The sequence below is a fragment of the Brachycentrus maculatus genome, unplaced genomic scaffold, assembly GCF_059751285.1.
Source record: "Brachycentrus maculatus isolate JH-2025_06_01 unplaced genomic scaffold, ASM5975128v1 h1tg000186l, whole genome shotgun sequence".
NCBI classification, from domain to species: Eukaryota; Metazoa; Arthropoda; class Insecta; order Trichoptera; family Brachycentridae; genus Brachycentrus; species Brachycentrus maculatus.
The window spans coordinates 1056141-1077813 of NW_028280937.1; the positions used below are offsets into that span (position 1 = coordinate 1056141).

Sequence of the window (21673 nt, forward strand, 5' to 3'; positions counted from 1 at the left end):
ATCTGAGAATGGCCCTCACTGCTGGTTCCAGATGCTCTACTGGCAGTATCCCTCCATCTGAAACCGTTCTGCGCTGCTCTGTAGGCAACTGCGGCTGATGACTCTGTCAGCCTTGTGACCAGATTACTCCACTTAGTGGGCTGTTGCCTCCGCGATCTGGTTTCCTCGATACATCCTATCAAGATATTTCTCTATATACAAAAACTGAAAGGTCAGCTTATTTTATACATAGTAAAGAATCTTTCTTGGATAATTGATCCTTGTACGACTGGCTGTTCAAGAAATCATTTGCCGCCAACACCATTTAATATAATGATATCATGGATTGCATGGCAAGACTAGAAGGAATGTGTATTTGATTACGCATTCTTATTGATTGTTGCGGGGTATGATCGATAATCCTGAAATTATCCGGAACATTGGTCTGTATGTTCCTGATGGTTACCTAAGACAGCGTCGACATAGATTGTTTCACATTCCTATACACAGGACCAACCTGCCGATGGTTATACCTGTAAGAAGAGCTACCGCTATGTTGAACAATATCTCATCGGATATTGATCTGTTCCATGTGTCTGAAAGAGTTTTCTGAAGCGGGATTCTTCTACACCTTTAGCAATAGTTCTTGCTTATATTTTATTTTAGTGTATACGATTTAAATTTTTTATAGTTTGTAATGTATATATTAATTAAAATAAATAAATTGAATTGAATTGAAGACTCAAGTGGCAATGGGCAGGACATGTTGCAAGACAGGACCCCACAAGATAGACCCCTAAAATTTTGAGATGGAGACCTTGGGAGAATAAACGAAGCGCCGGAAGATCTCAAAAAAAAGATGGTCTGATGACATGGTTGCTGTGGGGGTAGAAACTGGCTGCAAACAGCAACAGACCGAAAATAGAAGGATACAAAAAAGGCCTATATCCAGCAATGGAGGACAGAAGGATAAAGAAGAAGACTACAATAAAAGGTTTCACAATTCACATTAAATTAATGTGGGCTCTGGCATTGCAAAATTTGCACAGCTCTATCTGTCTGGGATTTTAATATCAAACAGGTCAAGTCCTGATTATTATGATTTATGGTTTAAAATAAAAATCACTTCAGAGATCGATAAGAAGAACGCAAAATCATAAACAGATTTAATCAATTTATTATCGCAATATGAAAAAATTATTCATTCATTTTTTTATTGTATTATCTTGATTTCATTTGATAATTACATTATTCTGTTTCCCAATATTTCTATCAATAATTTGTAATTAATTGGGCTATAAACTAGCACTTATAATGTCAACAAAATAATTAATGAATATCCTTAAGTTAATTAAGAGATCTTCAGAAAGTTTATATTTGTTGGCTTTCTGCCAAAGAATCGATGAAGAAAAAATTAAGATGGATGCTTTTTCTCGGTGCGTCACTTGTCCAAAGTACCGGAGGATTCCACAGATTTCAACAGACAGTCTTTACGTAATGTGCGCATTTGTGGCATATTATATCTAAGTAGTCCAGCATAACTTCACATAACTGGTTATCTTACCTTCATTGTAGAGTCCGAGAAATTTCCTGACCAGGTCATCTCCCGTCATAAACTTCTCCCCCTTCACTTCCTTGGAAGCATATTCCTGGAAGATCTCTCGGAGACGCTCGACATCGGCTCTTTTCAGGTGACCAGCACCCTGCAACAAAAGGAAATTTATTGTTAAAAGGGAACAAGAAAATTGCACGATTGGTTGTATTATTAAGAAGCAATTACATTATTTGTTGAAGTTACACAAATTAAATTAAAATAGTACGCAAACACATTAGACACTGTCTATCCTCACTAGGTTTAGTAAATACCTATACCTGTTCTAAGGTAGACAGCATATGCATTTTTGTATTATTTTAAATTACAGCATATTTATTATTAGTAATGACTAGAATCTTGTACAATATTAAATAATATTTAAAAACATGAAAACTTTACGATAATTAAAAATGAGGAATCCATAAAAATTGCAAAAATAAAAAGTATGTGAAACTGATAAGAACGAATATAAATAAATTAAAAAAAACAAACTCTAAAAGGTATAAACTGATAAAAAAAGTTGTAACACACACACAAACTTTTCATTCCTGCTATAACTGGGTTCTTCCCATTTATAAAATATATTATTTGGTACAGATTTCAAAAATATTTTTTCTTATTTTGTAGACAAATATTTCGGTTTCATGCTGTTTTTATAGACACAAGTGGCCCATTACTAAAAACAGATATCAAGTTGTGATAGAGTGGGCTTGAACTCAGAAACTCAGAGTTCGCGATACTAACCACTGGACCAAGACTCGACTCATGATTAAGTATCGTTACAAAGGGTAATTTTAAATTAATTAAAACATTCTCAATTGTTTCTTGTCGTAAAATTAGTTGTGCATTACGAATGCTTGCTACCAACACTTTATAGAAACAATTGAGTTTATAACTCGCGGTTCCACTGTATGTTTAAGATTAACAGAACACACAGTCTATATACTCAAACATTGGAACACAGCGGGTAACAAAACAATGACATTTGCAGTTTGAATTTCTGGACTAACATCTGAAGAGCAAGACGGATCTGATCACCTTGCCTACATTAAACAGTATAAAAACATTCACTATTATGAAACACGTTGTAAGGGCAATTGAAACCTAAAGGAAAGCCAATATTATTATTATTCAAATAAATATGATAATATCTGAAAATATAATCAAATCATGACTGATAAATGAAGGCTGAAAAATTTCACTTTTTTTTTAGTCAGAGATATAATTCAATAAATTTAAATTTTAAATACACTTGTTACAGAGTAGCATGAGTCACATATCACTATACCAACACATCAAATAAAACATAAAAATACAACACATCATCAAGATATCACAAATATCTGTATTTTCTCATATCGACGTGTCAATTTCATATTTTTAAAGAATTTTTAAATATTTTTAACTCACTCTCGGTGATACTGAATAAGGCATGTCGCCTCCAATAGCTCAAGAAATTGACTGAATGTGCCGAAATGTACTGACTAAAATGTGTACAGATAGCTAAGAATGTGTGTTATCAAGGAAGAGATAAAAAAAAACTGGTAAAAGCAGTTATATCAAAAGTTCTTGACACTTCAGTGTTAAGTTTACACAAGTAATCAACAGGACTCCATAAAAAAATGGTCTTATCTAAATGATACTATTTAAAAATAAATATAGTGCTAATAATATAAGAGTGGGTTCAAATTGTTGTGCACAAATACTGGATTAACCCTACAAAGAAGTTTTTTTATAATTTGTATTAAATGGAATATTTGTATTATATGGAATATAAGTGTGGGCATTTACAGGTCTGACGACCTGACATTACCTGGCTATCACTATATATTTGCATAGAGTGCCATTCATCATTTTGCATATTATTTAACATCCATTCTGGCATATCGCTCACTCCTTTCAAGAACGTCATATATCAAAAATCGTCAACTTTCAGTTGTGCATGTTTTTGGAATGCCCAGAAAATGTATTATATCCCAGCAAAAGCGGTATATTTTAAATTTAATATTTACCCGCTACAGGGCAGAAAGTGTTGTTTTTGACTTTTGAAGAAAAGGTTTTGTTTAATTATTTTTTTGAATATATTAAATACCTACCTAAAAAGATCTGTTGCACAGTAAAAAGTTCAATAAGTGGCTTGATATTTATTTTTAAAACATTGTATTATATTTTTAAACTTTAAAAACGATCTCCTGAAAAATCAAGTTTCTTTGATTTATGACGTTGTTGAAAGGAGTGAGCAATATGTATAAAGTGATCACTTAAACTAGCTAATGACAGGTCGTAAGCCCAGTAAATATCCCAGACTTCCATACTATTTTGCTTAAAAAGATACTTTGAGCCTGTTGAGATTTGTAATATATTTTCTTTTTTTATCTTGTACATAATAAAATGTACATTAGCGTGCTCATTGTTACGAAGCAACAGCTTCTAACCAACTAATAAACAGGCTAATGATATTGTTCAAGGTTTGTACGTTTATAGATATTTGATATAAGTGGGCAGATGGAGCTTGTACGTAAGTGAGAGAAAAAAATTATAACGAATTACATTATGAATGATCAAATGATTAAAACCCGAAGAGGGATTCTTCTACTACTTAAACAAGAGTTTTTTTTACATTTCGTACTGATGATTTAAATTGATAATAACCAATTTGTAATTTATATTAATAAAATATACGCCTTAAACGTAAGTTTGTCATGTATATATTAATTATTGAACAAATTGAATGGAATTGAAAATATCCTACGTTTATAAAACCGGAAATTAATAAAAACAGGGATCGGGTAAGGAGTTGAGGGGGAAGGGATCCATGGCAGGGGCGATATGATGCATTGTTTTTTTTTGGAAACTTTTTTGGTAAAAGTGGTACAAAAAATCTTTAAAACATGGATGTTTTCATTTATTGATTCGGCGTTTAATTTGTAGAACTCCATTTTAATTTATGTATTAATTTTTAAATCAAATACAGATTTTTTTAGTCTATTAAGTTGTATTTTATTAACAAAAACACTACTGTTGTCACCCATAAATTATTACTGCACATGTTAAAACTGTCACTTAGAATTGTATAGCTACATAAGGACCGTCAGTCCATTTGATTTTCACATTCGTTTGAAAATGCCATAATTAGGCGAAACAATTGTCACAATATAAATTTTTTATGTGTTTTTGTTAATAAAATACAACTTAGTAGACTCGAAAAATCTGTGTTTGTTTTTAAAATTAATACATAAATTAAAATGGATGTTTTCTATTGCGTATAAAAAAATTATATGCAATTTATTATGAATTTTCTTATCACAATAAATGATTCATTCGGTCACATCGCGGTTGAACCGCGTTCGATAAACTTCCCTTTTGATTTCTTAGGAATAATTATTAATCTCTGGGAAATAGGAATAAGTAGGTAATGTGGAATAATGCCATCATTATCACGGGATCTCCTGCCGCATACAAAAAAAGATTGTTAAGAGTTACGTAAAATTCGATAACTTGTATCTCAATTATATTGACATGCTAGGAAACTAACGAAAAAAAATCCATTAAATAAAAACGGACGATTTTGAGCAAAATTTTCGATGCAGTATTTTTTTGTTTGGGTTAAGCAAAGAATTTTTTTTTGATTTTGCATTAAATAATAAATTTATTGATTTATATAGATAAAATTTATGAATTTCATTAATTGATTCGGCAGTCACTTTGTGGTAAAATCTAACCATTTTTAATTAATGTTTTGCTTAGTAAATACCACTATTTCTTAAAATCTACTGTGACACGTGTTTCGATGCATTCCGCATCATTCGATACATTTCTTAAAAGCTACTGTGACACGTGTATCGATGCATTCCGCGTCATACGGTGTTTAAAAATGATGCGGAATGCATCGAAACACGTGTCACAGTGGATTTTAAGAAATAGTGGTTTTTACCAAGTAAAACATTAATTAAAAATGAAATTTATGAAGTCTGTAATTGTGATGTAAGAAGAAATATGCAAAATGTGGCCGAAATAACGAAGGAAAACTCTCAAGAAGTTACGCAATATTATTATGTAAATTGGGACGGCGGCTATTATTGAGTACGTTCACTAAAATACTCTCGAAATTTTATTAGCTGTCACAATGTGACATTCAAAACAAAAAGTTTCAGTTTATGCCGTTTTATATAAGACGAGTATTCACAAGTGCCGTTAAAATTTTACTTTAACTAAAAACATCAGGCCCGTGTGTTAAAAAAACCCAAACGCAACCGTCTTTGTTAATATCCATAAATTAGATGCAACATTTTTTTTAAATTGGTCGATTTAATATTTGCGTCCCAAACGCATGACTTAACCCTTATTTTGACTGTCAAAGTTTGTGAAAAAATCATGAAAAGTATAAAAAAAATAGATTTCAGATATCAAAATGAGTGGATGTTCTCATTCCACCAGGGATAAGTCTACAGGAGTCAAGAAAATGTAAAAATTAAACCATTAAGCGGAATTTATCGTCTCCAAAAATACACTTTGTTGCGTTCCATGAGTATAGCAAAAACTAATTCTGAAAACTTAAAAATACGAAAATCGTTTCGCATCGTGAATGGTTTTTGGTAACACAAGGAATTTTTTTTCAAAGTTCGGCAAAACCACGCGAATAGTTAAATAGTGTAAAAAAAGTTTAATACTCATTCAGTATTCAGAAATTCCGTTAACATTTGACCTTGTAAGGAAATATCCGTATTAAAAAATAGATCGATCCTCGCACCCTGTATTCCACTCTCATCCATTTAAAATTTAAATCATTTATCTAGTATACTACTGTCCCATGTGATTAAAATCAACTTAAAAGATTTTGTTATTAATAATATTTATTTTATCTTAGATTATTATGTGAGATGAAAATATGTATATCATGTGAATAAAATGTGAAATATACGAGACACCAAAATTTAAGATGCAAATATACGAGATCGAAGACGAGTGACTTAACAGAGTTGCGTCAAAAAAATCGTTTTGTTGTAAAATAATCGTTTACGATTTTAAAGAATAGAAACTGTTTAAAACTATAACTAACGGGTTTAAATCTCAAATATAATGTTGAAAACCTGCACTTGAGTTTTTTTTTCTCGAAAATAAACTAAATAAAACTTTGGTTAGGCTTTTTGAATTTCGTCGATTGAGAGATATATTAAAAAAGTAGATGATATAAAACTGCTCACCTCATATTTTCAAAATATTGGAATAGATTTTGCAAAATACCATATCACAATTATGAGAATATTTCGGTTATTTAATTTATAAGAATTCGATTTTTTTATACAAAGATATCAAAAAATTGTAAAACTATCACCTATTTTAGCATAGTTTTCAATAAGTTTAAACCGCTAAAAGTGGTTTTAAACGACTAAGAATCTTAACAACCATTTTAAACCTACTATCTGAAAACTGAAAACGCGAAAAGCGTAACACCGCAATTCATCACATTCAAGTCAAGTGAGTAATTATTTAATGGATTATGTATTTGATTTATTATGTAATCGGACGGTTTAATGATAAAATTCTAGTTGTTTATTGATAATATTTGTCCAATAACAGCTGTTTTGTGACACGCTATCAGCACGCCGAGACCAGCTGAGACTAATCTCGACCTCACAACTTGCCGACCTTGAATACGTGACATTGTCATAACGTCATAGTACAATTGGTTTACATTTAGTCATCCATGGAGCTAAGTTGGGTTGGACGTGTATTCAGAGTCCTGGGATGGTAGTGAACCAGATGACGGTTTTTGGGAGCTCGATATTAGAGTCATTTGGTCACAACGGAATGCTGGTACCGACGCTGATGTATGGAAGCGAAACATGGAATTGGCAAAGGAAGAATGAAAACTGTTGAAATGCGTTCCCCCAGACGAATGTGTATGGAAAATCGTTGTACGACAGAATTAAAAATGAAGATATTAGAAAGGAATGAAAGGCTGAACTAGGGATAATTGAAAATATTAAGAAAAGTTCTTTAAGGTCAGCATTCGTTAAGTTGCAACTTAATTTTTTCTAAATCCGGGTAACGTTCAAGGTAATTGATTTTTTCTTAAAACACCGTTTCGTGTTGAAAAAATAAGTTTTTTCTTAGAAATAATTATATGGCTTTGAAAAGAAAAGAGTTATTTAAATGAAAGGAGTTTAAAAAAATAATTTTTTTTTCATATAAGTACCTATATTCTAAAAAAAAATACCCAAAATACATTCTTAAAAAAAACCGGGGGTTAACAGACGTGTGACCTCTCCGGTGGTGGCCGACCATGAAGAATTCTGTGTATGCGTTGTATCCGCTTAATCGTTAATTACGCGAAGGTAAGGTGATCAGTCCTTCAACACGCATCAAGTTCAAGTACAGGATGATAAATTGCGAGCTGAATCTGAGATGTTCAGCACTAGATTAATATTATTATTAAACCATCTCCGCTCCCTAGGTGGAGCATATGGAGTTCACAAACTGTCTCCAGGCTTTTCTGTCGGCTGCCAGCTCCCTTGCATCCTCCCAAGTCAGATCCACGTCCCGAAGTTCTGACGAGAACTGCCGACGAATTGTCAGCAGTGGTCGTCCTGGGCGGCGATTACAGCACTATATTATATTATCAGCACTAGATTACATATTACTATTGTATATTGCTCTATTCGGTGACCAAATCATCCGTTTTGTTGACTCGGTATGGGAAGATTAGATTATATAATTTGAAGGTCAATTATTATATTCCTGCGACTCAGTCACGGTCCATTCTCGGATGCCTGTAATAGGATTCCATTGTCAATCATCGATCTACTGTTAGATTAATTTCACGGTCAACCCTCATGCGCCCATTAGTTACGTTACGCTGTCAATATTGAGATTCCTTTCACAACTTTAACCCTTTCCACTCTGACCATTTTTTCTCATAACTGATCAGCTACTCTGAAAAAAAAATGCGACGTTTTTCTACCATTAAAATAAATATCTTGGTTCCTTAATTTTGGGACACTCTGTCTGGCAATTCGTATGACCATGTTAATTAAGATTAACTGTATTTAACTGAAATATTTTTTGGTAGAATATACTTGGGTGGTAGAGAAATCAGTGATTAAAGTTATATATAAAGTTTATACCTGCGCCGGGCCAGACATTGTGGCCCACGGAGCTGCCTACTAGAATCATACGGGCCAGAATGTCTGGCCTACAGAGTGGTAAGAGTTAAAACACTCGTTACACGTTGACTAGTATTTATGTAAATTATAAATGAAAACACTTGTTTTTTATCACTGGAGTATTATATTTATTTTTAACTACTAGTTTCGGAAACTACAGATGCTTCCATCTACGGGTTTGAATATATGTATATTAATATAAATCAAAATTGTCTCCAAACATGGAGCTGGAGATATGGAGAGAGAATGTATGAAAGTGAAGCATAGAGTTGGCAAAAGAAGGATGAAAATATACCGAATGCAGTCGAAATGCGATCTCTCGGGCGAATGTGTGGTAAAACGATGTATTATAGATGTTCGAATGGTGATATAAGGAAAGAATGCGAGGCTGAGATAAGCATTATCGATAAAATTAAGAAATGCGAGTTGAGACGGTTTTGGGCATGTGAATCCAATGAGTGAAGAAAAAACAGTAAATCAAATTTATGAGGCAATGTGATTTGGTGATAGAAGCAGAGGAAGACCAAGGAAAACTTTGGCATGGTCAAGTGTTTCGAATACTTGAAAGTGGTCGTGTCAGGAGTGCTTTTGTCATTGGATAACAATTGTACAGCGAGCAACATAGAAAAAATGAGTGTAGGTGTTTGCGATATTCCAAGAAAAATGCCATGTATCATATCGTCGTTTGGCATGCAACATCGCGATGTGACAAAAAAAAAAACAAAATGTTCAGGAGAGCGAAAAAAGTAGACATATTACAACATACGCGGTTTACATTTTGCCCTTAAACATGATGATTCATACAAAATTCGGATATTCCGACTATACACAACCACGCAGAACAGGATAACGAATCGAATGGCATTAAAAAGTCACTTTTGAAAAAAAAATCGAATTCGCGGTATTGCATGCCGAACGACGATATAGAAAATATACGATATGTCGATGAGTTCATATCGCTCGCAGACCAGCATACTGATTTTTTACGTAACCGGCATAAGAACCCAAATTGAGACTACGTTAAAATATACATAAAATATAATAATACGTTAAGGTTGTATTGAAAAAAAACTTATTATTATGTTATTAGGTGATGCAGTGCTGCCACTATTGAGGTCGAATTTAAACACCATCTCGACGAAAAAATATTTCACTGCATAGTTTTTTCGTGATAGTAATTACGGATTGTGAAAGTCATATTTTTTCTTTTTCTTCATACGTATTTCATGATGATTATCAAATTATGCTACAAAACACTGTACGTGAAATATTTTGTACCGGTGCTACGTTTATTAAAGAATTATTAACGAACTTAAGATTATTTTAATGTAAAAATAGTGCTGGTTTCAATTGCAAAGACATTTTGAAGGACTTTCTTAATTTAAACCTAGACTATACTAAACTATCCTACGAGTGACGTTGTTATTAAATCTTCGAAAAAATACGACATAGTGATAAAACGGGAAAAAATTAAGTAATCGAACATTTTTATTATTCTAGAAATAGTAGTAACATTATTTTGGTTTAAGCGTTATTTTGAAAAAAAAAATTAAGGTACGTTTGGAAGGTACTGTGAAGCGGGGGGCGCAGGAACGACGAGAACATTATTTTTTCCAGGAATCATCATTTCACCGTCGTAATTTTTACGAAAGTAAACGTAGGGTAAATCGTATATGTTACTGGTAGTTTAAGACAATAACTACACAGTTTACCCTAGCTTAGTGTAACTTTGATTCATTTTACAGCGATCGATCACATGGCGTGGCTCGCAGCTAATTGAAAGTGTCATTTTCTCATTAATTGACATTGTTTACAAGGAAAATATGTAGACTTAAATATATTATTTTTAATCTCATTTCCTGTAATGTGTCTTATCCACATCTGTTTACACTTTTACGATAAAATTACTGGAAGTCGTTATAAACCATACTTTCTGCGTATATAAACATAATACTTTACCGTTTAACGACATTATTCTACAAAATGACTCTAATAAGGTTAATGGAAGTATAGGTCTAAGGTTGAATGTTTAGTAGACCGATAAGTGCGGCAAGTTACACATACGAGTATGACATTATCATAGTATAATCATAATAATGCATCTCGAGGATTGACTCAATGGATCAATTTCAGTAGGAAAGAATGTTACATACACTAATAAAGAATCTGCCGTATTTTTTATTAATTTTAAATCATACATAAGTCATATATATATATATATATATATATATATATATATATATATATATATATATATATATATATATATATGTATATATGTATATATATATATATATATATATATATATATATATATATATATATATATATATATATATATATATATATATATGTATATATGTATATATATATATATATATATATATATATATATAATATATATATATATATATATATATATATATATATATATATATGTATATATGTATATATATATATATATATATATATATATATATATATATATATATATATATATATATATATATATATATATATATATATAAAATTCGCGATGAGTAATTTCCATTTCTAATTTTGGGACATGGGATTAAGGTTAACAAGACTGAAACACAAATAAGAAAGTTACAAAAAATATTATAAAAAAAATAAACAAAACTAATACATGGCAAAATGTAAAACAATAAACAGGTATAGTAAATATGCATATAAAAAACATAAGGTAAGAACTTTACTTCATAAGAATACCGTTAGATATTACCCTAACTTGCATGTGGATGGGTGCTTGGATAATTAACCCTTTGAACACGTTAAGCAAAAAATAAAAGTTGATTTGAAAAATGCAAATTTTCCATAAAAAATAAAGTATTGTATAAAATTCCTTTAATTTCCTTTAATTTGTTTACTTTAGTCCATGGACTATAGTCGATTTACGCGTCCAAAGAAGAAAAAAAATCGTGCGACTTTAGTCGATTTACGCGTCCAAAGGGTTAATATACTTACATGTTCCAAATATAAAAAAGGTGTGGATGTTCAATCATTGGCGGAATGGTGAACGTTATTTGGGTGTATCAAGTGATCGCTCGAACTAGCCGATGACATGTGAGTCTTGTAAATACCCGAGACTTCCACATTCCCTTCCCATAAATTGCTCGGTATCTGTGAGACATGTATAGCATATATTTATCGTTTTGATGAAATTGTGATAAAATACGATACGCAAGTAGTTTTTCTCCTCCGCTATCATGTGGAATGATATCAAAGAAGATCGCTTCACTGTGATAGCTGGGTCGATAAATAAATTCAAATGTCGCTTTAAAATGTTCACCGAGTTAAACAATAGGCACCTAATAAGAAAAACCTTCAACAAAGCCCTTTAACAAGACATGAGTTACGAGTCATTAGATCAGCAGTGAACGGTCTAATCTTCGGAAAATACTCCATTCATATTATTATAGCAGTCTGGCAACCGACAAACGTTATTCAACCAGGATTGTCATTTCTCAGACCTCGTCGAGATGTTTTAACTAAAATATAAAAACGGGTCGCTACATCCAAACTTATACATTTAGGAAGGGAGATTTTTGCATGAATTAATTTTTTTGGACCTTTGCGTGGAGTGGGGAGGTAAAAATGCACGCATCTCATTTGACAAAAATGTGCCTCGTCGATGAACAAAGTTTTGCGTTGAAAAAGAGGATCAAGCTGAATATTGTTTTCGGCTCATCCGAACCTACGACGCGCACAATGGTCGTTCAGTCTATTCATGGTGAAATGGCAAAACGTACTGACTACAAATCAACTGTCAACTGACAATTTGACAGTCTGTAGAACCAATGTTGCCAGATTATAACCAAACCTCTAAAAAATGCTCTATAAACCTTGTTTAGTGTTATAAATGTTAATTATGCAATAGTGCAAGTAGTCGCTACCAAGATGATAATTACAAATATTATATTGTACTAACACACGTCACAATTTATGATAAATTAAAAGATTATCAAACACGTGAACGTTGCGAAATGAGGGATGATAGAATGCTAGTAATTTGATTATATCATAACTGTTATCTAAGTACATAATTGCTAAAAAAAGGTGGATGAAATAGGTTAATTAAGCCAGATAAGATAACAATATTGGCATTGCGTCATGCAATCACAACATGTCACACTGCTGGGTGACGATAGACGAAGTTTGTCATGTCTACATGGACAAAAATCTAATATTTTTTTTCTAATAATTTGTGTATCGCCATTTTCGTAAAATACTACATCAAAGGCGCAATTTCGATAACTTATTTGTACATTTTCTCGGTGTTCGTTTGTATTTCTCTCCTGCTTTGCTTTAGTTTTGATTTCAAATTGTCAAATATGTAGATAATACTAGGAGCTAGAAATACGTAATACTGAACCAAGATTGGAGCAATTTGCTTTAGATAATCGATTTAAAAAACCGAATTAAGTGAAGACTTTAAAGAAGTCGTCATTTAAGCCGTTTTTTTTTTAAATAATCTTATCATAAAACTGTTTGTGAAGCACAAGTACGTGGGGTTGGAAATGTGGCAGCACTGGAGCGCAGAGCGTATCTCTCCAGAATTTCGCTGTTTAAAAACAAATTGTAAGTCATTTTGTTAATTTTAGTTACTGTATAGTATAATACTATATAGTTGTAAACAAAATATGGCCGACTAGGATTACATCCAACCAACGCTTAGTCAAGCTGGAATAAAATTTTCTTGAATGTTTTTTGCAGATACTTTGTGGCACATTTTCTAAAACTTTATAAAATAAAACTAGAATATTGCATAGAACACTTTTATTTTTGTTATATTTCTACAACCGCTTTCGACGAGAACCTTGACATATTCAGGGATGGAAATGTACAGGTCTATCATTGAAGATGACAAGGTCCTTGTCGAAAGCGGTTGGAGAAAAGTAGCAAAAATAAAAGTATCCATTTTTAATTAATGTTTTACTTAGTAAATACCGCCTCCGTAGTGTAATGGTCAGCACGCTCGGCTACCGTTCTGGAGGTCCCGGGTTCGATTCCCAAGGGGGTAAAATAAATATAAGTGATTTTTTCACTGTAATATTTATTCAATATTACCATGGACTGGTACCTGAAGCGGAGGGCTGATCACCTTTCCTTCATGTGTAAATGATCAACATAACACTGCGTTTATATGACACAGTGCCCTATGCACCATTGGGGTGCGGATAAGGGTTTTATTATTATTATTAGTAAATACCACTATTTCTTAAAATCTACTGTGACACGTGTGTTCCGCATCATTTTCAAACACCGTATTACGGTGTTTGAAAATGATGCGGAATGCAAGTAAAACATGAATTAAAAATGGATAGATTTTACCACAAAGTAACTGCCGAATCAATTAATGAAAAAATAAAAGTGGTTTAAAAACAATGAACTAGAACGTTCTCATTATCATTCATCGTACACTTCGTGTAATACCACTTTAATAAACACTAATTCGTGAATACCGGTTTCGGAATAATCATTCCATCATCAGTTAATAATGCTTTTAATACACAAAATACAATGTATTTATTTTATAAAGGAATAAAAATTATTATTAATTCGTTTACCCATTTCTAAAATAATTTTTCTCAACATTAAACAAATACGTTATAGTAGAATTTTTCGTGGTACTAAATATCCTTCCACGACAGTCGCAGACGCGAAGTTTTAAAATAGACGTCTCGGCTATAATTTTTCAATGTCAATGAGTGGATTACGCAATCATTAAGGCCGAAGATACAACATATACTGTGTATGTGTACACAGATGTGTCAGTCACTTGTGTGAATTTGGGTACAGCCGGTCGTAACCGGATAAAATTTGGTAAATTCACATATCTCTAATTACATTGAACAACCGCATGGCTGTTTATCTGTTTATATTGATCAATTGGCAGATTACCGGCTATGTGATAATGACAAGATAAAGAAACGTGCATTCAGTATGCATTTGCATCAACCCTGAAATATTATAACGTAGGCTTAATTCGCGTGTTTACTCTCTAAGTGTTTTACTCTAACTAACTATGATAGTATTAAAAAATAATAATTAAATATATTTTTCTTAAACCTAGTTAACTAATTAATCAATCCGCTTCTCCGCAGGGGTAGGCAGAGAGAGAATAGAACGCCATACCACCAAACATTCTTCGCCTATTCTACATTCATGCATGTCCTCATACGTACCCGTAGATTATTTCGACTCCTGACCCGGCCGCTTTCAAGTATTTGACATACTTGATTGTGCCAAGTTTTCCTCGGTCTTACTCTGCTTCTTTTTACAACTACATTTGCCTCATAAATTTGTTTAACCGTTATTTCCTCACTCATACGTTCCACATGTCCAAACCATCTCAACACATTTTTCTTAAGTTTATCCATAATGCTTATCTCAGCCTTGCATTCTTTCCTTACTTCTATAACAGAAAGTATATGTATTATATATACGTGCAGAAAGATACCCCAATAGTAATAAAGTATTCGTCTTTCAGGGGAAATTGTTTTATAATTGCTACACGAGCGTCATTTGTGGAATTCAAAATATTTAGCTTGGGAAAATGAGTCAAGGCAATGCGATGACGTAACGACATGGGTCTAACCGCTGCACGTTGTGCTAATCGTCGATCGGTCGATTGAAAACGGAAATAAAAATCGTCGTATCGTCAACCGGACGTCATGATGAAGGGCATACAAAGTAAATCATCAAGATTATTATTTCACCGCTTTAAAATTACACTATGTTTTAGAAATCAGATCGTCAGATGATCGAAGTGACATAGTATATTTTATCTGCAAAGTTTTAAATTGAATATCAATTATTTAGAAAAAAAATTGTACCGGCATTTCGCTTCGGAGCTGCGTTTATAAAACTAACTAACTAACCATCACGCCGCTTCCCCGCAGGGGTAGGCAGAGAGAATAGAACGCCACACCACTCTGTCTTGCAAACATTCTTCGCCTCTTCCACGTTCATGCATCTCCTCATACATACCCGCCGATTATTACAACTCGTAATCTGACCACTTTCAAGTATTTGGCATATGTGATCGTGCCATGTTTTTCTCGGTCTTCCTCTGCTCCTTTTCCCAATTACATTCGCCTCATTAATTAGTTTTACCGTTCTTTCCTCACTCATTCGTTCTACATGCTTAAACTATCTCATCCTTTCCTAATTGTATCGATAATTATTGTCTTAGCTTTGCATTCCTTCCTTATTTCACTATTCGAACATCTGTCATAAATCGTTTTGTCGCACATTCTTCTAAGAGATCGCATTTCGACTGCATTCGGTCTACTTTCATCCTTCTTTTGCCAACTCCAAGTTTCACTTCCATACATTAGGGTCGGAACCAGGACTCCGTAGTGTACTGCCAGTTTAGCCTTCGCTGATAGGTTTAGGTTTAGGTTTTATTATATAAACTGCGTTTTATATAACAAAGAAACAACGATATAAGTATGCATGTAGTCTTTTTCTACTCTTATTTTATATGACCAGTGACCGGGTTTCATCGTTACCGACGTAACCCGGTCGTGCATTACAGTGATTACTTTTTATTTTAATTTTAAAAGGAATAACCCGCAAAGTCTATACTTTTAGAGGCTTGCCTGCAGGTAGGATAGTAAGAATATGGAAGGTAAATGTGAAAAATACAGCACAAACACCCAGACCAATTGAAAATAAATATTTCTTGAATTTATTTTGCACTTGGCGGGAATCGAACCCGCGACGCCAGTTGCGAAACTGTCGCTGTCGAGGCCCTAACCAACTACGCCACGGCGCCTGTGGCGCATTTAAACCAGCCAATAACAGGTCGTAACCCTGTAAGCCCAGATATCCATATTCTTCTTCGTGTATTTTTGAGATATCAATAAATAAAAAAAAGGTTATATATAAATAAGATCTCATAAAAAAAATTAACAGCAATTTTAACAAAATATATATTTTTTAAATGTGATCAAACGCTTTTTGGCTGATGTCTCTCTTCTTACGAGTGAAACATGTTATTTTTACAAGTGTAGCGTGTTTAAATGCCAGGTGATTTATGAAAATCGAGCATACAATATTACATTTCGAACATTCAAACACAATCATACATGGAGCCTACCGAGAAGAGAAAAAAATCGCACGTGACATTGGCGAACAATTCTCTCGCGCGCTATTTCCCGCCTAGTGAGATAATCCCGATCCCGAAATGGCCGGTCAGCTGTGGCTAAATATAATTCCTAAGAATCACGACATACTCTAACGTTTTATTATGTAAACGACCAGGTTTCCCGGATTCCGCAAATAACTCGGTTCACGGACGCGCGGGAAACGGCCGCCATAGAGACAACACTCCACACGAAAATTTCTAACTTTGAAATGTATAATTTAAAAAATCGAACGATCCATAAACAATTGAGATGAAAACAAGAAGAAATATATCATGCAAAATGGTTTATGGCTCCTGCATGCTGCATACATACACATTTCCTCAATTTCCATTAAATTTGACCTTGTCCTCAAAGGATATTAGGCCTATGTCCACCGCCTGTATCCTACTGTCACCCAGATAAAACCATCATAATTCTTTAGCAAATTACTGGCGCTCAATTTGTTTGTGTTAAAAACCCCAGAGCGAACGTAACCGCCGTCATTCCATATAACAAGATATCCAATGATAATTCATAATCGTACCTACCTGAGCAATATTTCATAAATTGTCTCTGGTTTTCTATTGGGCGATTTAAGATTTACGCACGACTAGACCTTTATTTTATTGAAGTTTATGTTAACTGTAAAAATATAAGGTTTAACTCTGATCGTTGTTTTGATCAAAGTTGTAATCATTTATACGTATAAACTTCTAATTAATCATCTTTTATTGATTCCTGACCGATATTTCACGAAGATTTATAATTCGATTTTTTTTTTAAATAATCGAACATTCCAATAAAATGAAAAATATCAGGTGACTATAGAATGACAGGTCATGAATGCGTTTGAAATAATTTCGTTATGTTAAAAATCAGTAGTTGAGTCTATTTTGAAAATTGGTATGATACGTTTCCGCGAATGCATATGGCGGACCATCCAGCCTATACATGATTCCTGGTTTCGGAATTTTTTTATCTGTCATGAAATTTACTTATTATGGGCCGTATAATTTTATTCAGTCATAATGAATGACTGACTTACCTGTTATCTGAGTTAGACAACACCGTTGGAGACGAGGAGCACCAAAAAATAGAGACATCTGCGAACGCCCGGCGTCACTCCATAACTTCCATAACATTTAATATTTTATTATTTACTTATTTTCCTATTAAATCAGCATTAATCAGTAAAAAAAATAAATTATTTTCCATAGAACTTGCACTCATTCTAGATTATAAGCTAATAATTATATGTGCTTCTAATAAATGCATGCTACGTCAATATTTTATTATTGCAAATACGACGTCATTAATTTGTGGAAAATATTGATCGGCAATAAACTAGTGTAAATAATATTTATGTCAACAGCAAATTGAAATGAGTGGGAAAAATAAATAAATATCTACCCAAATTATCAAAGAATTAATTAGGATGGGGTATTCGATATTAAAGTTCGATTTGTTCAGTTGATAAAATATAGTTTTACATTTAAAAAAAACATTACGAGTATAAGTGTAATCATTTAGATCTCCTGTAATTAGGATATTTACTGTACGATTGGGTTAAGATACTAAATATGATATTTATTATATATTTGAACCTATGTGAAGGGTTGAAAACAAGACAAGGGTGGATTATGATGGATTAAAAAGGGTTAAATATGTAATAATAATTAGTTGATTATCCGAGATTCGAGCGAATTGATATTGATATCTAACATATTGATAAAAAAATCATAATGTATTTATTTTATTTTATAAATTAATTAATTTACGTCATTAAAAAAACGTCAAATGTTACCTGGGTCTAGAGAAAATTTGCGATTTATCGTATATTAAGCCTTAATAGAGGATCGAAATGAATACAAATGTTTTTTCACTCATTTATTTCATATAACCCTGGAATGAAGCGCAGGATTGATCACCTTGCCTTTACTTATTTAAATTAACGATCATTAACGATAAATTTAACATTGCATCTGTTCGATGCAGTGCCCTATGCACCATTGGATGTGGATAGTAGCAGTAAGGTTTTTACTTTTAATTATTTGCACAAATTAACGTTGTATTATTGCCGATATATGTATACATTGACGATATTATGTGGGATGCAAATGCAAGTTGAAGTACCTACGTATTTTGATTAGCACTCATGTAGCTGCAACGGAAAACTAAATTATCATTTCAACGTTCGTGAATGTTGACCTATATCTGATAAGAATCAGAAATAAACAATGCAATTAAATGATAAAATATGAATGTTCGAAAATAAAAATAATATGCATCTACCACATAAATACGACAAAAAAAAACAAGTATAACTTTGCATTTCTCGATTAGTTTTTTCGGAATGTATATGTACATATTTTTTTAAATACCTAACTCGTTTTCTTGAAATGATTTACACGTAAATTACATGGACATCAATTCTTGTTTCTTGTATTTGAACAAGTGGATTAGTTATTCGTGAGATAAAATTCTTTGCGATATTCGTTTATAGTTGCTGATGTTTTATAAAATTAACATGAACGGAAGATAGATAGAAATATTGTATCCTTCTTCTTCCTTTTTTAACCCTCATTTGTATGCATAGGGAAATACATCGTATCAGCGCAGTGTTATCTTAATTGTCAATTACGCGAAGATAATATATTATTAATTATAATTCACAATATTATTATAATTTGTCCGCCTCCGTGGTGCAATGGTTAGCGTGTTTAGCTACCGTGCTGGAGGTCCCAGGTTAGGTTCCCAAGGGGGGCGCGGGTGGTGAAAATAAATATGAGTGATTTTACACTCTAATGTAATTCATTTTGGCCTGGACTGCGCCCAGAAACGCAGGAGTTATCACCTTGCCTTCATGTAAGTAACGAACAATATAACACTGCGTCAATACGATAAGTGCCCCATGCACCATTGGGTTCCGATAAAGGTTAGGAAGAAGAAACAACAATATATATATATGACACAGGTTGGAAGTTTGAAGTATTTTTATTCTTATTTGTATTATTATGATATATACAAATATTACAATTCAATAGATACTGTTCTCGGGAATACCTAAGCGACTTGTGCATAAAAATAGGAATCAAGTTGTAGTAGAGTGGGAGTCAAACCTAAAATCCGCGACCCTTACCACGGGACCAAAATCCGATTTGTTTATTTATTAATAAACATATATTTTTTCGTTATCGAGTAGGTACTTGTTATCGTACACGATTGTAAATAAACAATACAAATTCGGGTTACCTGGATCTGGTTCAAAGAGCTGCCTTCCGTGCAATGTAGCACTAATTTACGGTAAACGGAAAAGGTTTACAATGTCAAGGGCGTTCGTAGGACGGGACTAAAAGGTAATATCCTCTCGATACATTTTTCGCCCAAATTAACAGAACAACTATATTATAAAAGCATTAAACGAAGATTTTTAAGGTAATGAAAAACTGACAGATGATATTTTAGTTAAACTGTCTAATAAACTTACCCACCTCTTGACAGCTGGCTTTAGTGAAGAGTAAATCCAGTAATCTCGAGTTAATCATCACTAATCCTTTGGGCGGGAAATCACTAGCTTTAAAAAAAACGAGACTCACTTAATCAGGATGTTATCACGTTAAAATAAACTCTTCTGTCACAAATATGGTTAAAACGAGCACTTTTCGACATGCGCTGCGATACGTTACCACCCCCTTCGGTATTTCAAACGGTTTTGTGCGGTTTTCCTCTTACATAGATCGCAAGCTTCGAATATACGAATATTATTATTCCGATGATTCATTAAAAAATCTCTGGCGAAGAGAAAGACGTCGCAGTACAAAACATGCTCCATCTCTGTCTAATTTTCATATTACGCAAATCTTCATTATGTTCTTGGTTCGGTGTTTCTCTTTTTATATTCGTTATTTTGTACCGGTGGAACAAGGATAGCGATATTTTAACCAATTTCTAGAATCCGTTTATTAAGCTTGGGGTACCTAATTTCCGCTGTTTGCTCGCATGCTGAGATCAAGAGTATATAATCTTTTGATCAAGCTTTCTCATGAATACGAATTTTAATATTAAAACGTACTACAAAAGTTGTCCATCTTCACTTTATTCTCGCATGTAGACTTTTCTACTTTCTTAACTTTTGAGCACTGGGATCACAGATATAGCTGGCACTCCTAACAGTGATGGAATTTAAAAACCGAATTAAGTAAGGATTATTTGTAAGAGTCCTTATTTACTTATTATAATTTTAAGAATTGTGTTCTTATCCTGTAATCATTTCCAGTCCTCTCCTTTGGGCTAGCACTTCTTGATACAACTAAATTTGTCTACATTTGTTCAAAATGACTAAATCATAGAAGATACATGGATGCTGCTGCTATTTCCTTTGGCTTTTGTATAGAGATACACAAACACAGACAGTGCTCAACTCTTAATTTTTTTTTTCATTGAAATGTCAACAGATATTTTTATTTTAAAGAATTGAAAATTTATAAAAAATAATATTTCAAATGAAAAATGTACTAAACTGCCAGACCGGACTGTTTATATTATATAATTAAAATGTAACTTTGTTTTAAAATCACAAGTTAGTGCTTCAAATATAAATTATTTGGTTAGTTTTATTATTAGTAGATGTTTTTTTGTTTGTTTACTAGGTAAACTTATACAATTATGATCAAAACTGAAGCTATTGTTTATTCTCTAGTCATTAAAGTTATTAGAGAATAAACAAAAAAACATCACTGGTAGTATATAATAGTATGTAGTATTTTTATTCTGCCATCCTC

The 21673-nt window shown here is 32.7% G+C and overlaps 1 protein-coding gene across 5 annotated transcripts in view; it reads right to left on the reverse strand.

The window, feature by feature from the left end:
- aralar1 (calcium-binding mitochondrial carrier protein aralar1) overlaps window positions 1-20608 on the reverse strand; it is a 36839-nt gene extending 16231 nt beyond the window's left edge. For 2 of the 5 annotated variants that reach the window (XM_088262661.1, XM_088262659.1), the window contains exons 1-2: window positions 2984-3081; window positions 1544-1682 (exon numbers count right to left, since the gene is read on the reverse strand). In XM_088262661.1, the coding sequence (XP_088118787.1) occupies window positions 1544-1682; window positions 2984-3007 (163 nt within the window). In that variant the 5' untranslated portion in view covers window positions 3008-3081. Of the gene's footprint in view, window positions 1-1543; window positions 1683-2983; window positions 3082-20379 lie in introns of those variants that run through there. The other 3 variants (XM_088262660.1, XM_088262658.1, XM_088262662.1) reach the window with 3 other exon arrangements.
- Between the last annotated feature and the right edge of the window lie 1065 nt (window positions 20609-21673).